This window comes from Clinocottus analis, unplaced genomic scaffold (genome assembly GCF_023055335.1).
Source record: "Clinocottus analis isolate CAN_PGR_092001 unplaced genomic scaffold, fCliAna1.0.p SCAF_3, whole genome shotgun sequence".
In the NCBI taxonomy this organism is placed as follows: Eukaryota; Metazoa; Chordata; class Actinopteri; order Perciformes; family Cottidae; genus Clinocottus; species Clinocottus analis.
The window spans coordinates 23,510,767-23,532,220 of NW_027176042.1; the positions used below are offsets into that span (position 1 = coordinate 23,510,767).

The 21,454-nt window shown below is 44.5% G+C and overlaps 2 protein-coding genes across 7 annotated transcripts in view; one reads left to right on the forward strand and one right to left on the reverse strand.

Annotated features, from left to right (window-relative positions):
- LOC137796658 (glutamate receptor-interacting protein 2-like) overlaps positions 1-11,253 on the forward strand; it is a 214,033-nt gene extending 202,780 nt beyond the window's left edge. For all 6 annotated transcript variants that reach the window (XM_068594707.1, XM_068594705.1, XM_068594706.1 and 3 more), the window contains exons 18-25: positions 1,649-1,788; positions 1,937-2,131; positions 2,312-2,468; positions 3,799-3,913; positions 3,994-4,207; positions 4,427-4,707; positions 5,208-5,354; positions 5,651-11,253. In XM_068594707.1, the coding sequence (XP_068450808.1) occupies positions 1,649-1,788; positions 1,937-2,131; positions 2,312-2,468; positions 3,799-3,913; positions 3,994-4,207; positions 4,427-4,707; positions 5,208-5,354; positions 5,651-5,824 (1,423 nt within the window). In that variant the 3' untranslated portion in view covers positions 5,825-11,253. The remainder of the gene's footprint in view (positions 1-1,648; positions 1,789-1,936; positions 2,132-2,311; positions 2,469-3,798; positions 3,914-3,993; positions 4,208-4,426; positions 4,708-5,207; positions 5,355-5,650) is intronic.
- A 3,221-nt stretch (positions 11,254-14,474) lies between these two features.
- The window catches only part of LOC137796155 (sodium- and chloride-dependent taurine transporter-like), a 35,085-nt gene continuing 28,105 nt past the window's right edge, over positions 14,475-21,454 (reverse strand). The window contains exons 14-15 of the mRNA XM_068593881.1: positions 21,206-21,376; positions 14,475-20,311 (exon numbers count right to left, since the gene is read on the reverse strand). Coding sequence (XP_068449982.1) covers positions 20,156-20,311; positions 21,206-21,376 — 327 coding nt within the window. The 3' untranslated portion in view covers positions 14,475-20,155. The remainder of the gene's footprint in view (positions 20,312-21,205; positions 21,377-21,454) is intronic.

Below are 21,454 nucleotides of genomic sequence, written 5' to 3' on the forward strand. Positions count from 1 at the left end.
TAGAAGAATGGTTTGAAGTCATGGACTTCTGGTTTTAAGTCATGGAAATTTGGTTATAAACCATGGAAATTTGGCTTTAAGGCATGGAAATATGGTTTTAAATCATAGAAGAATGGTTTGAAGTCATGGACTTCTGGTTTGAAGTCATGGAAATATGGTTTTAAACAATGGAAATTTGGTTTGAAGTCTTGAAAATTTCAAGCAATGGAAAATTCATGGCAATTTAGTTAAAAGTCATGGAAAAGTCATGAAAATCCATTGGTCAACATGTGGATGAACCCTTTTCTGACTTCAATCTCTTACGCATGTCCATGTGATACTACGGATCCTTGAGCGTGTACGAGATAAGATACACAAACATGAATAACACCTCTTATCAAAGAAGGCCAGCGTTCGCCGTGTTTACAGTCTCGAGGCAGTCGACGCTGTCGTTGTTGTTCATTTCAGGGCCATCTTGTTCTTCCTTAAACTCGTCAACAGTCGTGACTTAAATTCCTCGACCCAGATGTGACCCGTAAACACTGACAGCGCGTCTGCGGCGCTGAAGCCTTGTGTGTCTTCGTTTTCTGAGTAAATCTGGCTTTTCTAAAACGTCAAAGGTTCAGTTCACGCATGCGTCCGCTCCATTCGACACCCAAAATACTTGGAACCTCCTGGATTGGGGCAGCGACCCCCCCCCCCCCCCCTTCATCCCAACCCGAAGGACGACAATCCACTACGTTAGAGCCGAGAACCACAGCGTCAGAAGGTCGAGGTCAAGTAATCATCATAATGCATTTCATTTACACTTTGCTGAGGAGATAAAATATAGAGAAATGTCATTGAAGCCGTGTGGACGGACAAATGAAGTAGACTTGAAAGGTTTAGAGTTCTGCATGTGAGTGGGAAGAGACTTCCAGACAGAACCACGATTCAGAGGGTCTTTGGTTCCAAGAGTAATCATGTCGATGTTTTTAACTTTGTCTGTGTGACCTCTGACCTACTTACCTACCTGCCTGCCTACCTACCTAACCTACCTACTTACCTACGTACCTACCTACCTACCAACCTACATACCTACCTACCTGCCTGCCTGCCTATCTACTTACCTACCTGCCTGCCTGCCTACCTACCTACCTACCTACATATCTACCTACCAACCTACCTACATAACCTACCTACTTACCTACCTACCAACCAACATACTTACCTACCTACCTACCAACGTACCCACCAACCTACCTACATAACCTACCTACTTACCTACCTCCCAACCAACATACTTACCTACTTACCTAACTACCAACCTACCTACCTACCTACCTACGTACCCACCAACCGACCTACGTACCTACCTACCTACGTACCTACCAACCTACCTATCTACATACCAACCTACCTACTTACTTACCTATGTAACTACCTACCTACCTACTTATCTACCTACCTACATACCTACCTACCTACCTACATATGTACCTACCTACCTACCTACATACCTACCAACGTACTTACCTACATACCAACCTACCTACTTACCTACCTACCTACATACCTATCTACCTACCTACATATGTACCTACCTACCTACCTACCTACATACCAACCAACCTACTTACCTACCTACCTACCTACTTACCTGCCTACCTACCCGTGTGTGTGTGCCCAGGACGGGGGCTATCCATGTGGGTGATCGGATCCTGGCGATCAACAGCGTCAGTCTGAAGGGGAAGCCCCTGAGCGAAGCGATCCACCTGCTGCAGATGGCCGGCGAGACGGTGACCCTCAAGATAAAGAAACAGCTCGACAGTACGTCCGAAACTGTGTCCGGTAGCTACGATCAACATGCGGGAGTCTAATGACGCATTAAACATCATTCATTGTGGTACATTAGTACATTCTTCGGGGGCTCTAGGGTCCATAAGATAAACCAAACTCCCCACTTCTTGTCTCCAAGATGGAGAGGACAGGAAAGCCGCCGAGGCCGAGGACACCACGGAGAACGAGCTCAGCGACCCCGAGGAGGACGACTTGACGGACAGCCAACAGACCAACAAGCTGTCGGAGCTCTACTCCACCACCATTCCCAGCGTGGACTCGGCCATGGAGTCGTGGGACGGCTCGGGGTTGGACGCCGGCTACGGCAGCCAGGGTGAGCTTCGGGTTAGGGCGTTGCCGCCGGCACGGCCACATCCTGGGAAAACATGTAGATCTCCCATAAAAAGGTGGAAGTCGAAGCATAAATTCGTCATCCAAAGAAAACTAATCCAGATATCTCTATCGAGAATGCTAAATGAGCAGCGTCTCGCCCCCCCCCCCCCCTCCCCCGCAGGTACTTACAACCACCAGGCGGCCGGCATCGCCCTCCACCCCCACGAGTGGCGCAGCGCCAAGCAGCAGCGCAGCACCACGCCCCCTCCTGGCCGCCGGAAGAACTACCCCTTCAGCGACGGAGGCTTCAGCGAGGACGACTGGGACAAACCACCAGGGTAGGATCTTTTTTTAACAACCAATCACGTTTGTTTTGTTCCTCTACTGACTATTTTTAGAAGCGTGACTTACAGTTTTAGATCTTTTCTTTCAATTCCAGCAGAATTGGGTTTTTTTTTTATGGCGGCATGAAAATCTGATGTTGCAGACTTTACGTCCAAGTATCGTTTAAGAAGGTATAATTATTCAAGTGTTATTACTTGAATCAATGGAAAGCAGTGGGTTCCTGGATCGCTATCGCATGGTTTTCATAATGGTGATCTAAAGATGAACATACAAAACTACACTGTTCCTTTTAAGTGCACCTTTGTTTCACGGTTATTTCATTTCATCATGTAAAAACGTGTTTTTTTGTTCTGATTTTTTTAAAATTTTTACTATCTATTCACACAAGCTGAGGCTTTAATTTAAGGGTTGCATTTATATGGGATGGAGGCCCATCTCTGTGCTCACATTTTAGAGGATGTGGAACAGGGTTGATCCACTGTTATCTTTAATTAAAGCACCAAAAAAAAAAAATCAGAAGTGGTGGATAAGAGCCCAAACAACGTTGGACATGTACCACTGTCCAAAAATTAGCAATCTGTGATATGAGTTATTAAATAATCCTCTTTATCTTTGTCATTTATAGTGTAGTCAATATAATAGTTAAAAATGTCCAGTTCAAATTGCTCATTTCTTCCAAGTAAGAGTCCAAAAACACAAATAAGTTCCATTTGAAATGATATAAATCAATTTTTATGGGAAAACTTTTTTCAATGCAAAATGCTTTTTTTTTTGTGCTCATAACATAATCTGCTGCATATTATCCAAACCGTTGTTGTCTTTTACTGCAATCGCTTGACTGATCGCATGGCGTCATAACTCTGGTTTGTACTTGACAAAAAACGGTGTTTTGGCTGCTGGTGATGTGGAATATTTCAGAGTGTGTGTGTGTGTGTGTGTGTGTGTGTGTGTGTGTGATGAGTCAGAGGGTTAAGCCTTGTGAGGATAGCAACACTCGTTGGAGGTTATGTAACACTAATGGGGGCGGAGAGATGGAGAGGAAGGATAAGGCGAGAGAGAAAAAAAAAAAGAAAAAAAAAAAAGTGCAGTGAAACTGAATTAATCTTGTCAGTCAAGGACATTCAGCGTTAAAAGATTACCCATGTTGGATTAAACCAGAACACAGAGTTTCACCCTGCCCTGCTCTGTTCAAACATCGGCTTTGTTCATTTTGGATTCAGCATGAAGATTGAACTCAAAAAGAAAAGTGTTTGTTGTTCTTGTGTGTGTGTGTGTGTGTGTGTGTGTGTGTGTGTGTGTGTGTGCGTATATGTGTGTGAACAGATTTATTGGCCAACAACCCGACGGTATTCTTTTGGATCCGGATGACAGCTTCTGGTGTCAGGCGCTTGAGGATCTGGAGACTTGCGGCCAATCAGAACTACTCAGAGAGATCGAGGTCGGTTGGAAACCGTTCGGGGTGAACCTGCGGCCAAATGCATTGCTTCATCTCAGGAAGTTGTGTTTTGGTTTGTGCAGGCGTCCATCATGACGGGAACGGCCATCAGTCTGGGCGTGGACGGCGTCAACAAGCCTCCGGCCGAGCCCATGCTGAGCCACAGCAGGATGAGCCCGTTGCGGAGGAATTCTCTTCTGCACCAGGGGAACCTGCTCCACCAAGGCACACACCTCCACCAGGGCGCCCACCTGCACGAGGAGGCCCACCTGCACGAGGAAGCCCAACTCCACCAAGGTGATTTGATGGCGGATGTGACCTGTGGTTGTTTCCCCCAAAGCCCTTAATATAGGACCAAGACAAGTTAAAAAATTAATTCTGAAATGTAATCCAGGGAAACTGAACTGAGCAAAACTGTATGGACAAACATGCTGCTGTATATTTGATATAAGGGCTGTTCACCAAATACTTTTTTGAATTTAATTTCTTATAAACTAACCCTTTCATTCCACCCAGATGTCCACCTGCTCCAGGAGGCCCATTTCAACCACGAGGCCCACCTGCTTCACGAGGCCCACCTGCACCACGAGGCCCACCTGCACCACGAGGCCCACCTGCACCACGGGGCCCACCTGCACCACGGGGCCCACATCCACCAAGACAACCAATCTCCTCTCCTGCACCACGAGCCCAAATCGAAAGCCTCGCTGAGAGTGTCGGAGAGGACGTGGGAGTCTCGTCGGATCAAAGAAGAGATGCAGGGGATTCTGTCCCCAACGCCTCTGGAGCTGCACAAAGTGAGTTCACGACCGGGCGAGCGCCCCGCGTTAGCCAGCTCGTGCTGCTGCTAGCTCACTGCTAGCTCCTCGCTGTAGCTAGCGAGCACTGCTGCCAGCTCCCCGCAAAAGTCGGGTTATAAACGGCTACTACCTTTGGTGGTTGTCCCCGATAGCTCCCCGCTGTAGCCAGCTAGTGCTGCTGCTAGCTCCCCGCTGTAGCCAGCTAGTGCTGCTGCTAGCTTCCCGCTAGCTCCCCGCTGTAGCCAGCTTGTGCTGCTGCTAGCTCCCCACTAGCTCCCCGACAACCACCAAAAGGTAGCGGGACCAGCCCCGACTCGACACCTGACGCGGGCAGTAGCAGCACCAGCTAACGGGGAGATAGCAGCAGCGCTAGCTGGCTACAGCGGGGACAACCACCGGCGGTAGTAGCGGATTATAACCCGACTTTTACGGCGCTCCGACAACGAGGTAAAAGTTTAGATTTCACCACCTCCCCTCCTTGTGGTCGTATCCGGCAGGTGACGGTGGTGAAGGACCCCGAGATCGACGACTTTGGCTTCAGCGTGTCGGACGGCTTCTTGGAGAAAGGAGTGTACGTCAACATGATCAGACCGGACGGGCCCGCCGATCGAGCCGGGCTCCGGCCCTACGACAGGATCCTGCAGGTGAAGACCAGGGAACCCTCATTTCATTTTCACGTAGTGCGGCGCAAACGGAGCTTGGTTGCAGCTTTGTTTGCAAGGCCGCCCACTTTTTTTTTCTTGCAACAGTTATGTAGAAAAGGAAGCGCTAAAACGATATAAAACGATACAGAACGATACAAAACGAGACCCCCGATGCCATCAGGAATAATCCTTCAACCTGAAGCAACAGTTTGTCTCAAGCTAGCGAGCGTCTCCGCTCGTTAGCTTGCGCGCTAACCCCACGGCGGCGCCGCTCACCTGTCGTTTGCGTCTCCCAGGTGAACCACGTGAGGACGAGGGACTTCGACTGCTGCTTGGCGGTGCCGCTGATCACGGAGGCCGGGGACCGGCTGGAGCTCGTCATCAGCCGCAACCCGCTGGCGAACGACGACGACGACGACGACGACACAGAGGACAATAACAACACTTTAGACCACCCGTTAGACCTGTAACACACACACACGCAGACACACACACAAAGACAGATACATCTCGAGACACACTCATACAGGAGACACACTACAACTGGTGATGAAGTGCAAAGTTCTGTACTGGAACTGGTCCAAATACACACGCCAATGATTCTACTTAAACACACAGACTCTCTCACACACACACACACACACAGACACACTTTCACTTGCATGCTCACACGGCCGCTCCTTCCCAGTCACACTGGTTAAACTGCTGTCAGACTGTATGATCCTCTGTGGGAGCACTGGCACGTTGCAGAGAAACCACGCGAGACGCTCGGCCGGGAACCCTCCGAGTCGCTCCAACACAAACAACCGCTCAGTTGGCACTTTAACCGTCCGTTAGCCGATGACTCTTTAAATGCTGTTTTCACTGAAAACAAATGGCAAAAAAAATAAATTAAATTTGTGTTCGGCTGTCTTCGGTGCCAGGCTACAGGTTTCTAGACATCTCTGGTACTTAAAACACAATAATGTAAATGATTTAAAGGACATTTCAACTGTGAAATGTGAAAAAAGGAACTGTCTCGTTCAGTTTACATATTTCATTTGTTTTCAGAAACACTTCGTAGAACATTACTGGTCCAGACAGATGTAGCCGTTTCCATATTGCTGCTAAGAATGCGTAAATACAATTTCTACAACGGGTCAAGTTCAGCTTTTTTTTCTTCCCCTCCCAGCTGTTGCATGAAAGTGGACTTCTATACCGGACACGTCAGCACAATAACACAACGTAAAACACACAAATCTAAATGTGTGCCATCGTTACAAGTGGAAGACGACGGTGTCGTCGCTACTGCCAAAAAACTTCAGCTTCCAGTCCCAAAACGATAAGAAGAGAAAAAGAGAGAAAAAGCAGCGACTTGCTTTGGCTACGTTACAAAAATACTCGTTATCATTTGTTGCTTCAACACAGCTTTGCTCGTGGAGATGCCACAGAGACAACTTTGTTGCCGACAGAAGAACATTTTCCTGCAACGTTTTAGTTTGTTTGCCTCGAGCCTCGATGTACGGATTAGGGTTCGATGAAATGACCCCAATTCATGCCGTTAAAGGTGCTGAGTGTAGCACGTATGAGGCATTACGCCATAAACCAACTGTATTTTAAACTGTGAGCCACTGGGAGAGGCTTTGGGAACATTTATTTATCCCCCGATGCGTCTTCTTTACAGTCAACAGACCAAAAGTATAATACAAGTTGTAATCTCCACGAGCCGAGTGCTGACAAAAGACGCGAAAAAAACATTATTTGTCAAGGTTGACATTTTCTCCTGCTCGATGTGTGTTTTTTTTTTTAGCAATAAAGCTTCATAACCCTTCTGCTCATATAATTTAAGGTCACATATTTGCCGCTTAATCTTGGATTGAAACACACACACACACACGCATAGTCGAGTCTGATCGGCCGAGCACGATCCCGCTGTTCGATAACCGACGCTTCGTCACAACCCTCGGCGATCGATATCGACGCACAACGCGTGGAGACGCACAACGCGAGTCACCCACGATGTAAAACCCGATGCGTCCTCATCAGACGCTCGAGAGATTCGCTCCGGGAGGGAGATGACGAGGTAAAAAGACCAGTTTTACTGTGGTTGTTGTTGGGAGAGTCGCCAAAAAAAAAGGTCTGACGAAACCCAGGAAACCGCAGTTTGGCGGTTGTTCAGGCATTTGGGTAAATTCATAGTAAAGGAGAGTCAAAAAACAAGCGACGCCCTCTTCGCAGCGGGTTTCATGAGTCACTCAGGACGTCTCCAAAGGTTGTTTACACTCTTATCTCTGTGGGTGTGTCTGGAACGGTGTGGTCGGGCGTGGAAGGTACGATAATTGAGGTTCGGATAAACCTTTGAATGCATTTTTTGGCAGAACTTTTTGATCCTTCAAAGTACAGCTCGTTCTAGAGGTTTCGCCGACACCTTCTCGGTTGAGAACGTCGCCATAGCTGCCGACAGCTGCTTTTGTTTTGTGTTGTTTTTTGGCCTGGTTGTGTTGTTTTAAAGCCTTCAGGGCTGAGATCTTTTGGCAGAAATGGACTCCAACATGAGCGAGTCTGTTTCCTGCAGTGTAAAATCACCTGAACGTGAGGCTTGTGTATTTGATAGCTTGCAACGTGACGCCATATGGCAGCGGGAAGGTTGCTTCTACGGTGGCCCGGAAGGGGTCAGACCCAATCGCCGGCTCGTGGTCGAACCCGTTTCGCATCGTTGGCGTCAAAGTTTCAGCCGGTTGCGATCTGCAGAACGCGTCCTCTGAACAACAAGCCGCTGGGGGCCGAAGCGCTTTCGCTATCAGAAGACGACGAGATTTCGGCGCTTTATCTTTTCACCCTGATGAGTCAAACGGGTGCGTTTCATTCCCACCTGAGACGTGGAGGTGCTGCAGCTGTCAAGTGGGCCCCGAAAATAGCTCCCGCTCGGCTTTGTAACACAACGGCAAACACGAGCACAACATCTGAGCCTCTCGTTTCATTGGCTTCTCTTTACCTCTCCCACCTCTTCTTGTTCTGTTTGGATCCGTTCCACCTCCCGTCTTAATGATTCCCTGTCATTTCTGCCCAAAAAAAAAACACTTTTCTTAGCACTGCGCGTTTGCCGAAATGAGGCTAGCTGGTTGCTCCCCTCGTGTGTGTGTGTGTGTGTGTGTGTGTGTGTGTGTGAGAGAAACTGGAGAGGGTTTACGGGTAAGAAGGACACATTTGTTATAAATGTATTCCTGTGTGTGAGCACACTCGAAAGAGTCGACGCCACATGTGAGAATGTGTGTGTGAACCCGAGAGGAGACAGAGAATAGCCTTTGTCCTCCCAAGGATTGGAAACATTTTCAACGGGAACAATTGCAACCTCTGTGTTTTCTCTCTCTCTCTCTCTCTCTCTCTCTCTCTCTCTCTCGCTCTCTTTCTCGCTGTTTGTGTGTCTCCCACTCTTTTACGTAATACAGTTAGAATCCAGCTGCCCCCATTGAGAGCACTAGTATGTGCGCGTGTGTGTGTGTGTGTGTGTGTGTGTGTGTGTGTGAGTGTGTGTGTGCATTATATTGTGAGAGCCTGCATGTATATGACTGTATTGGTATGTGGGTCTGTGTGCACTTCATGTATATATACATGTGTTTTTACATGTACGTATCCAAGGATGTCAGTTTTTCTTTCAGTTTCAAGCATATATGAGTGTGTGTTTGTGTGTGTGTGTGTGTTTGTAGGGGGAGGGAGGCGCTAGGTGGTGTACATTTCGTTGTACAGTGGTGATATTTTTTCAGAGCTGTGGGCCGTATCGAGACCCCGATGAGCCGTGTGAACTCAATTCTTGTGAGCGAGCCTGAGAACTTTTTAAATGACACAAAAAAAGGGACATTTACATTTCTACAAGCACTTGTACACACACACACACACACGCACAAAAAAAAGAAGAAGCACACTGTTGAATACCATGCACTGTAAGTATATTCATGTACAACGGAACAGACCTGTCTGAGTGTTTTTTACGCAACTGTGAAGTGGCCAAAAGAAAACGTTTTGTAAAAGGTAAAAAAAAATGATTTAAAAAAAAGACAAAATGCTGAGAAAGGCCTTCCAAATTGTTCTGTTGGTTTTTATGTAAGTATGTATGTGTGTATGTGTGTGTGGTCATCCATACTCCCTATGCATTTCTGGGTCAAAGGTCAGTTTTAAGCCCAATCCGGAATTGTAACAACAAACCCACGGATGAGTGAAGACATAAAGACTTCTTCACAGTTGCACAACGTCATAAATGTAAAAAAAAATTGCTCATTTACAGTTCATGTGACATTGAGGTGGATCTATTGAAATATAAATGGAATATAAAAACAATAATTATGTTTTGCATTGGCCACCTCGTAGTTTTCTTGCATGCTAGCATGCAGGAGAAGTTTCCGTTGCAGCGCCAAATGCTATCACATCTTACACACCGGCCCCTTTAAGTCGTACAATTTTTGTTTAATTGCTGTGCCAAGACCGGATTTGTAATGCAGTAATTTAAAATTCATATTAAAAATGTATTTTCTGTCACTAATCTGTAGGATTTTGGAGAATTTCCATCATACTTGAAGAATCTTTTGGACGATTCGATTTTTACGTTAGCTACATTTGTCTTTTGTCACGACTGATATTCTAATTGTTTCCCGTGATGGTTTTTAATGATTAATTAATACCATCTAGTTATATATCCATCCAAGACATTTCCTCTACGGGACTGAGATGATGGTCCACTAGCTTACGACAGTGTCCTAGTCAGCTAGCCATTAGCTTAACCTTAAATTACAACTATAGCACTTGGTCAGCTAACCATTAGCTTAACCTAATATTACAACTATAGCACTTCGTCAGCTAGCCATTAGCTTAACCTTCTATTGCAACTATAGCACTTAGTCAGCTAGTCATTAGCTTAACCTTATAGTACAACTATAGTACTTAGTCAGCTAGCTTAACCTAATATTACAACTACAGCACTTGGTCAGCTAACCATTAGCTTAATGTGTAACCCAGATACAGACCCCCTCATATTACAACTATAGCACTTGGTCAGCTATCCATTAGCTTAACTTTATATTGCAACTACAGTACTTGGTCAGCTAACCATTAGCTTAACCTAATATTACACCTATAGCACTTGGTCAGCTAACCATTAGCTTAATGTATAATCCAGATACAGCCCCCCTTATATTACAACAATAGCACTTTGTCAGCTAGCCATTAAGTAAGTTGCTATTTACAGTATTTGTTCAGCTAGCCAATAGCATTCTGCCTAAAAATACAGCTAGCTAGCCAAACGTAAGGAGTGCTCTGCCATTACTCGTAACAAAAGACAACTTCTTCACTGGACATTCGGCTTTTACTCCACGGAAGGAAACATATATTTTTGCATGATATCCAAAGTCACAAATTTAAATTGTCTGTTATGATCTGTTAGTCACGAGTGCGCTTCTCCAATTTCTGCGTCACATTTCTGATGAATCCCACGAGAACGTTTCACCAAAAAATTGGTTGATTCATTCCTGAAACATTCATGTTCGTTTCATGCCTTTGATTAAACATTGAATTATAAAAAAAGAAGAAAAAAAGACGTGTTGACAAGTGGGATTTCAGTTTATTACAATTCCGGATTGGGCTATTAATAATGTATGCGTTGATATTGTGTATTTTTTTCAAATTGTGTAAAGTTCTATTCTATGTAATATAGTATTTTTATATGACAATATTACTCTTCTGAAACATGGGAGAAAATACAAAAACAAACATTATCAGAGAGGAAATAAAATGTATAACTTTGTTGTTGTCGTTTTTTTTTCCCGTTTTTTTTTTCTATGAAACCAAGAGTGTACTGCTATGCTTCTTCTTTTTGAGAAGAACATGAGAAAAGATCAGAAGTAAGAACAATAAAAAATGCCTAATTTTACATTGGATGACTCGTTATTTTAGGTGTGTTTTTGTGAACTCAGAACTTGATTAATACCTTGTTTTTTATCGAAAGTTAGCTTTTTCTTTTGTGTGTATTTGAGCCTTTGTGTATTTTCTTTCCGTGTGAGGACACACAATCCCTTTTTTTCTGTCACTCTGCGATATGACATGGTTCATTTTGTGTGTGTAAATACTGTTCAGCCCTCTATATACGTGTACATTCGGCTTCGGCCGACTTAATTATCCCCAAGAGTCTCTACTGTTACATAACAGGTTCAACACACAGTGCTCATAAATTGTATGCGCGCACACACAAGCACACACAGGAGAGCAGTCATGCATGGAAAAGTAGTTAAGGACTCGATGGCACACTATAATACAGTACGTACATTTACACACACAAACTCACATGTGTAGGTTTTTGCACACTCTGACCTCACGAGCCAACATTGAAAAAGGAAGTTCTGTCTCTGGACACAACTTCTGGTCTTCATCATGCTTTTGCACTTTCCGCCAGCGCGGCGACCTGACGACCCGATAAAACTTACAGAAACGGGACAAATTTCAATTTGCGGCCTGTCAAACGCGCTGTTAGCCTCGCGTCAAACGCGCTGTTAGCCTCGCGTCAAACGCGCTGTTATCCTCGCGTCAAATGCTCTGTTAGCCTCGAGTCAAACACGCCGTTATCCTTGGGTCAAATGCGCCGTCAGCCTTGCGTCAAATGCGGCGTTAGCACTGCGTCATACGTGCTGTTATGCTCGGATCAAACGCGCTGTTATCCTCGTGTCAAATGCGCCGTTATCCTCGCGTCAAACGCGCTGTTAGCCTCGCGTCAAATGCGCTGTTAGCCTCGCGTCAAACGCGCTGTCATCCTTGCGTCAAACACACTGTTATCCTAGCGTGATACGCTCCGTTCGCCTCGTGTCAAATGCTCCGTTAGCCTTGCCTAAAACGCTTCGTTAGCCTCGCGTCAAACGCGCTGTTAGCTTCCCGTCAAACGCGTCATTTTCGCCGCCCGACGGGAAAAACACTTTTTCGCAACCTGTCGCTTCTGTGCGTTGACTTTGCAGTAATCTTGTTACTGCGTTTGTTGTGAACACAGTTTAAGACTAAAATACTTACATATTGTGTGGAGGGAACTGGACCAAATTGGAGGAAAATCTGCAAAAGCACACGGGGGGAGGCTATTCCTGTACCAAGAAACCACAACATCCTGGGATCCAAACTGGGCCCACTAGATTTTCACATCACTCGCTTTGCTCTTCCACTCCCTGTTCTATTTTCGATGAAAAAACGCTAATCTGGAGTCTACGCAGATTTATTTGTCGCTCGTTGCCCCGTGTGAAGGCCAAAGAGCTGAGATGAAGATGAAACGGCGGGAGGGGGGGGGGGGGGTTCTCAGCAGCGGAGTCTATTCTCGGCGCTGGCAGGCGGAGAGGATGGAAATGTCAGCGCTGCGTTTCTGTCTCTGGAGTGCCAGTTATTTAAAGCTCAGACACACAACAGCTAAATTAATATTATCCAACGCTGCGTTCAAGCCAACATCATCGTCTGTGTTTCCTGCGAAACAAAAAGGACTTGTGTTGGGTCACATGGGAGCAACAGTTATAAGTGAAGTGGTGGTTTTTGTGTCACTTTTCTGGACAAAAAGCAAAAACCTAACTCCACTGGATGTCTGAAAGAACCCTCTGTCTTCCTCCTGCGAAGCATGAACGGGACGTTTGAAATGAGTATTTTATGTCGTCGCGCTGAAATAATACTTTCATTGGACTCGGTTGTTTCTGAGAAAAAAAAAGGAAAAGTGACCGCATGTAACCGCAGTTGTTGAGGGGAAATACCAGTCTGGGATAATTGTCTGTGTTCAGAAAGCAGCTTCTAGTAATCGCAGCTTGTCTGAGCTTTTGTTTCCCTCGTTGTGAAACGGATGTTTGGGTCAAAATATTCCATCGACTGAAGTTGTTTTCCAGCAGCTTCAACGGAGGGTTGTGGGTTCTCCTGTGTTTAGTGCTGAGCTTAGGTAGGAGATCTCGCTTGTGTTGTGTTTAGTGAGGTAAGCACAGGTTGGATGGACTCATTGTGTTGTTGTGTTGTGGGTTGCGTAGTGCCACCGTGAAGCCAACACAAACCCACAAGTTTGGGAAAATGGATTCATGAAGGGGAGAGAAGGAAAAAAACAGTTCCCACGATCAGATGATTGACTGTAAAACACACACACACACACAGACACACCCATATACACACATACACACACACATAAAACACACATGCAGAGACACACAGAAACACATGTACGCACGCATGTGCACACACACATACACACACACACACGCACACAAACAGACACACACATAAAAACAGACCCAGATGCACAGAGACACACTCTCAAAAATACACACAAAACAGACACGAACACACACACACATGCATGCGCGCACACACATAAAGAACACACACACAAACACAGACACACACACACACACACACACACACACACACACACACGTGGGACGTCGTCTTCGTGTCTCAGGAGCCGTCCTGTGTCGACCAATCACCGGCCAGGGATCCTCCGGTTCAGCCAATCAGAGCTCTGGAACCCGGCTGTCGCCGAGCTCGTAAAACTGTCAAACTAGGAAGCGCCGATCCAACATGAATCCAGATGCCTATTTATGCCTGTTTAATATCCATTTATTACCCTATTATTATTTGTATTGCCACGTAATATATATAATTGCAGAGGAGCAAAACCTTTGACAAATTATAATAGGTCATTAAATACATAATTAACATAGAAGTCACTCGGCACCTGATTATGATGCTGACTTTTATTCAACTGCTAAAAAGGCCCAATGACATTTTCCCATATGACTCTCGTGATTCGATATGTTATTTATATATTATATTATTATTATATTATAATATTTGTCACAAAGCAGTTTCCAACCCATATGACTGTACTTCCACATATTTAAGTGAACCTGGCAGCGTGATCGTGTTGGAATGCGGCCTCCTGCGTTGGCTTGAGCACCTTAAATCTGGTAATACTGGATTTGCAGGATTACAGTTTATTATGCTGTCGAGAGGATTTTTGTTCATAAATCCCACGAGTTGGGAAATTTGAACTTGAATGGAATGATGTTTGTGTGTGTGTGTGTGTGTGTGTGTACCCGTACATGACCATGTCAAACAGACACACGCAAAAAAAACACGCACACACAAGAGTTCATTTTCAAAAGACAAATTTTTTATTAAGAAATAAAAAAAGTTTTACACCTTTTGTAAAACCCGTTCAAACACATATTTTCTCACGTTTTTTTTTTTTTAATTTTTTTTTTTTAATTTTCAATTTATATTTACCTAGCTTACAGGTTGGCCATAGAAATAAAATAAAACCTTTCAAATTGTTTTTTTTTTGAAAATGTTTTTTTTCTTCAGAAAGAATTTTAAAAAAAAAACATTTTCTCATGTACATTCCCTAAAAAAAAAAAAAAAAAAAGGAAAAAAAGGGGCCGGCATACAGTATAATGCAGGAAAGACGAGAGGCGTCGTCACTTTGAACGACACGCAGAGTGAGTCTGGAGGACGAGAGGGGACTCCATTTCCCAGAGGACTCGGCGCTGCGCTCGTCAAAAAAGGAAAAAAGCAAAACGGTGATTGTACGGCCGAATCTTGATTAAAAGCTAACAAAAACCACGGAAAATATGTGAGATGATAACTGCGGTTCTCCGGTTGGATTTTGTGGAAAATGGAGCCCCGCCGCCACAGTGATAAAAACAGATTGTGAGTGACCTCTGCGTAGCCTGAAGGTCACCCACCGGTGTGGTCCGAATGTCGCGTCTCTGTCGCGGAAACAGAGCGTTAAAAAAACCTGCAGATATGGTGGCGTTCTCATACCGGCGATGAAGACGACGTATAGGCAACGTGGGATATTTAAAATCGGGGGTCATATGTTCCTGCAGGTTTGGTTCTTCGGTTTCTTTGATAAGGCTGCGGGCCGGGTTTTTTTGTCGGGGGGCGGAGTGGAGTTGGGATTTAGAAATGTCTGAATAAGCAGAAATGTAGAAATTGCATATGAGATTTACTGCATTTTGTCGCGTCCCCCAAACGCAGCCGAGGTGTTTGTTCCATCGAAATTAGACTGCGTGTCCTCATAAAGGTACCGTAAAAGTCGGGTTACAAGTCGCTACTCCCTTCGGAGGGTGTCCCCCCGCTGTAGCAAGCTAGCGCTGCCAGCTAGTTCTTCTGCTAGCTAGCTCTCCGCTCCTGCTGCTAGCTAGCTCCACCGCGTCAAAGCCGGGGCTGGTCCCGCTACCTTTGGTGCTTATCAGAAAACTACCGTTAGCTAGCGAGAAACTAGCAGCAGCGCTAGCTGGCTACGACGGGGAGCTAGTGGCGAGAACACCCACCGAAGGTAGTAACGGCTTGTAAACCGACTTTGACGGTAGTTAAGATCTCAGGTGTTGGAGATTACGGTGAACTTTGGTGTGCTTCTAGAAAAGCTGCCAGATTTATTATTATTATATTGTATTTTAGCAGCAGTTAGCAGGTAGAAAGATGGTGGGCTTAGTGGCAGTGTTACTGTTTCTTACCCCTCACAAACTCACAATTTAGCAGTCTGTCACAAAAAAAAAAAAAAGTTTTGCTAAGAAATTCAATTTGATGTCACAATTATTATTTTTTAGCATCATCATCATGATCATCATCATCATCATCAGTGCATTTCAAACCACGAGATCTTTGATGGAGCAGTGGTTCTGTTTGGTTTGGTTTCACACTGCGGAGCTTTTTTTTGGGAGGGGCAGTTTTTAATTTGACGACCTCCCCTCCCTCCTCCGAAGGTTCAAATGTTCTTAATCAAGAATTCACAGGCTGTCATGTTTTTTTTTCTTCTTCTTCAAAGGTTTTGGTACTACCTCTTGGAGAAAAAAACAGCGAGAAAAATAAAAGTATTCTACAAAGTATTGCACGTAACAAATCGTAGCTTTTTTTTTTGTTGTTTTTTTTTTTTGCTTGTTTTTTTGATTGATAGTCGTACATGTTACTCCGATGACAGAGGTTCAAATACACTATATTTGGAATACAAAAGGCAAATGTGACAGACACACACAATCAAAAAAATGAAATAAAACAAGAAAAAAACTGCAGAATTCAATGAAACAGGATTAATACAAATGAAAAGACAGTAATTATTTTTGTATTCACCCTAAAAATAAATCTTCAGAAACCTTGACAGTCACCCTGGGAGGGCGACTTTCACATTTCAACATTCGGCGGTAAAAACTTTTGTGCATCGCTAATGCTTCGATTCTCTTGCAAATTCGTTTTTTTTTCCTCTGAGAAAAAACAAACAAAACAAAAACGGTTAGCTTAAAGTTAAAGGAAGGTTTACTCAGGCTAACTGAAGGGAGTGTAAGAAGGCAGAAGAACCGGTACATACTGTAACTATACAAGAGAGGCAGAACAAACCCATAAATGATGCATTAGTTATTATTTCTGGTCCCGACCAAAAGAAGGATCTCAGCACGAGGTCACGAGTCATGTTTACCGGCCATAAATCTAACTTTTGTGTCTCTTTGCAACAGATATTTAATTTCCCAACATTAATTATTGTGGTCCCCACATCATAAAACATGTTTTTTTCCATTTTGGGAAAAAAAAAAAAAGTTTAAATTTTTTTTTTTGAAAAAATATTTTGAAAAAAAAAATCTCACATTTTTAAATTTTCTTTTCGGAAAAAATATTTTGAAAAAAAAAAAAATCGCAAATTTTAATTTTTTTTTTTCCATTTTGATGCATCTTAAAAATAATCACCAAGACATTTAATCGATGCACCACGGAGACAAAATGGTGTACTTTTTTTGTGCGTACGTAATGTATCTGATGCAGTTGCTCCTACTGGAAGGAGCCGGCAGAGCTTTTTCCTTTCAGCATTGTACACATTTCATTTTACTTTTTTTTTCGGCCTCAGTGCAAAGATCCTCCGGCGGCTTCGGGGAAACCAGGTCTGTACAAAAAGTGAAACATGAAAACAAAGCGTTGTGTCGGTATTTAAAATGGAGGAGCCGAGCTGTACAAAGACGACTTATATAGGAAAGGTTTTTGTTACTGTATGAAAATAGATGTCTGCTGTGGATTTGGTTTCACAAATCCCTTTTTAATGATATGAACTACTTTATTCTAGTTGAATAAATGAATTAAAACTGAGAAAAAATAGAAGAAAATAAATTATCAAAGCTTAGATGAGGAGACGAAATGAAGCCCTGATTTCACGATCACTCCCGGTGTGACGTCGCAAGTCAAATTCCTGCAATGCGCGTGTGCCGTGAACGGAGAAGTTTAATATCGTTTTGATCTTTTTTTTTTTAATACGTCCGCTTTTGTGCTTTTTCGGAAAAAAAAAAAGTTTTTTTTTTTTTTTTTTAAAACAGTATTTCCGATTCATGTATTTTATTTTTTTCCTTTACTATCGAGGTCGATAACGAGGACCCGGAATAAAAAGATGGCAGTGTTTTTTTTCTTTTGGCCTCATTTCATTTCACATGATGAAAGTCCAAATCGCACAAATAAGGTGCGATAACATCTCACTTTTGACTCACTCTTTCTGTTTTTCTTTGCCTTCGATTGTGGATTACATAGGCAGTAAAGGTGTGATGTATAAACATATATATATATATATTTATATAAATATATATTTATAGATCTAATGGCCTTTCAAGATGGACAATAACATTGATTTAAATTGCTACCGTTAAATGTCTCTTTGTCAACCGGTTACGAGTCAAATGTTTTTGGCCGCTGGGTTTAAGTCCCGAGTGGACGGAACTCGTGACCGCGCGGGGAACCCGTGACCGCGCAGGGGTCCCGTGACCGCGCGGGGTCCCGTGACCGCGCGGGGGTCCCGTGACCGCGCGGGGGTCCCGTGACCGCGCGGGGAACCCGTCGTCACGCTAAAGTGACCACACCGGCGGTAAATGTCGTACTTCTCAGATAAATCATTCAACCGAGCGTCGTGTCTTCAATAAATCTCGCGTAGAGCGTCTAATTTCACAGCTTTAATTCGCTAATATATATCACCATCGGAAGTTGACTATTCTCTTCATTTTTTGTCTTTGGTTAGAGGCTTAAAATTCTAATTGACTCAACGCAACATTTCAAGTTTATTTATATTTTTTTCGATTTTTTGGACGTTTGCGAATATTGTTTAGTTTTACCGTTTTTTTTTAGTTTTTTTTAGACGCCCTTTGACTCCCCCGGTAACTCCTCAGGTTTTACGTTGCGTTTGGCCGTCAGCGACATTTCGAACCGCTTTGAGGCTCCTCGTTTCGAAAACGAAGACGCTCGGCTCTCATTTCTCGAATGAAGTAAAGCAGCGAGGCGACGACGGCGGCGGGACAAATAAAGAACGCGACCAAAACTCTGATCCGTTTGGAAGAGTTTACCCAAATTAAAATACGGTCCCCTGGTATTTACAGAAGAGGAAAAGCTATAAAACACCTCCCGACTTACAGATGGAGCCATTGTAGAATCCTCTTTTTTTTTTTTTACTGTACATTGAACTGCTCGCCGAATGTTTGAGCCACGCCCCCAACGAGAGACAACATTTGGCGGGATGAGAGCAGTTGTTTGTTAGCGTAACGCTAAAGACGGGTTTGTTGTTTTTTTTTCCGATGCCACGCAGATGAAGGAGGATCACACCACTACAATGGCCGCCGCTGTAAAAGTATAATGATTTGTATAATAGCTTAGTATTTTACACCCGATATTTTCACAAGTGTTCCTTCTTCTATGTAAAACTACAGTAATTATCATCAATAGTGAATAACAATAATATTAATAGTCTTAATAAAATTTAAAAGAAAATCGAGAAAGAAAAAAAAAAATCGAGAAAAAAATTAAAAATCGAAACATCGACAGAGGAAAAAAACTAATAATAATGTAAATTCCTCTGTGGAAAAATTAAAATCCAATCCAAAAGTGTAAGCCAAGAGTGCCTAGTGCAGTCACTACCGTACTGTAAACTGGTCTAGGACAGAGAAAGATAGATAGAGATAGATATAGATAGACTGATAGCTACTACTGTACAGTACGCCACACACAACACACTCAAGGGTTCGGCCTCACGCTTCAAATCCTTTCAGGTTCCTCTCTTCCTCAGTGCTAGTTTTCCTCTCGTCGCTCCATAGTCTCTATGGAAGGAGGGGATATTTGTGCTAAGGTGCGTTTTAAAATAAGGGTCGTCGGCTATCGTTATTTGTAGCTGCACCGGATGATTTTGTGTCGTAGAAATGAGAAAAGTGATTATTTTTTGTCTTCCATTGGTAGGTTTTGGTCATATTGTTGCAGCTGGAATATCATCGAAATGTCTTTCTGGCGTGGATTAGGAGCTTTTTTTGTTTCAATGAATGATTCTGTACCTGCAGTGCCTCTCCTGGACATCGTGGGACAGAAACATGTTCAGTATTTATATATATATTTATATATATATGATATGATATCAAAGGCGAAGAACAATGCCCGGGATCTTTCGTTTGTGTCATTTTGTGGCTACAACATTCTGTTTGATTCCAAGACTCAATAACCCCTTTCTTCTTCTTCTTCTTCTGAACATGAACCCCGCAGCGTTTGGAACTAATTTGTCGTCACATGATGTCACAAAGATTCAGAAATTGATTTGAGATGATCGCTTCCCTCTCCAGAAAACCCAGCGAGAGCAAAATACTTCCAAAGTATTTCTACCGGAATTGAAAACGGGGGATTCTTTGTTTTTCTTTTCTTTTCTTTTCCTTCCTTCATTAAAACCCTTTAATCAGTCCACCAGACAGACAGAGAGACAGAGAGACAGAACGACTAGCTCTAGAAGCGTGAGAGGAGAGGAGGGCGATCTCACGGAGAGCCTCCGTCCTCTACATCATGGTCTCTACGATGGTGTGGCTCGGGGCCTTCAGCAGCCCTTTGTTCCCGTTGGGGTCCAGCGGGTACGACAGCTCCTTCAGCCCACGGTGGTCCGCGGGGCGAGAGCTGGCGCCGCCGCGCACCGGGGCGGCCACCGCCTTGATCCTCTGCAGGCGGGGAGGGGGGAAAAGAGGTAGGAAGAGGATGGAGGAAAGAGGGAGGGAGGAAGGAGATATGGGGGGTGAAAGATGATGGAGGAAGGGAGGAAGCATCGACGGGAGAAAAGAGGAAGGAAGAGGATGGAGGAATGGAGGAAGGAGATACGGAGGGAGAAAGAGGATGGAGGCAGGGAGGAAGCATAGACGGGGGGAGAAAAGACGGAGGAAGAGGATGGAGGAAGGAGGGAGAAAGAGGATGGAGGAAGGGAGGAAGCATAGACGGAGAAAAGAGTAAGGAAGAGGATGGAGGAAAGGAGGAAGGAGATACGGAGGGAGAAAGATGATGGAGGAAGGGAGGAAGCATAGACGGGGGGAGAAAAGACGGAGGAAGAGGATGGAGGAAGGAGGGAGAAAGAGGATGGAGGAAGGAGGGAGAAAGGAGAGCCGGAGTAAGGAGGAAAGGAGGAAGAAAGTAGGGCGAGCAAAAGGAGGAAAGGAGTGAGGAAGGAAGGAGTGAAGAAGGGAGAATGGAAAGAGGGAGAGATGTAATGGGGAAAGAAGGAAGAAGGAAGGGAGGGAGGAAGGGATGAAATGAGGGAGGGCGAAAGGAGGGAAGGAGAGAAGGAGTGAGGAAGGAAAGAGGACCGGGGAGGGAGAAGTGTGAGAGAAGGGCGGGTTCAAGCAGGGGAAGGAAAGAGAGGCGACAAACCACCGAAGAAATGATGGAAAGACAGAGAAGAAGGGATTGAGCAATAAAGGAGAGAACAAACGAGGGAGGAGAGGAGACGAGGAAACAAGGGGAAAAAAAAAGGTTAGAAGCTTAACAAACCTTTCACAAACCAACTAAACCAACGAAACCCTCGCAGGTCGGACAGAAGAAAACAAGATGGCCGCCGCGCTCACCTCGATGAGCGGCCCGTCGGACCGGATGATCTTGATGACCACCACCATGGGGATGCAGATCATGGAGCTCAGGGCCAGAGTCCAGCCCACGCCCACGGCCCAGTCCGGGTACTCGTACACCTTGTTGTACGTCAGCGGCTTGTACTTCACCAGGGAGAAGACGAAGCAGCCCTGAGGAGGAAGAGGAGCAACGACCGTGACGTCCTGTCCCTTTAAGAAACACGAGGAGCGCGTGTTGAACTTCCTGGT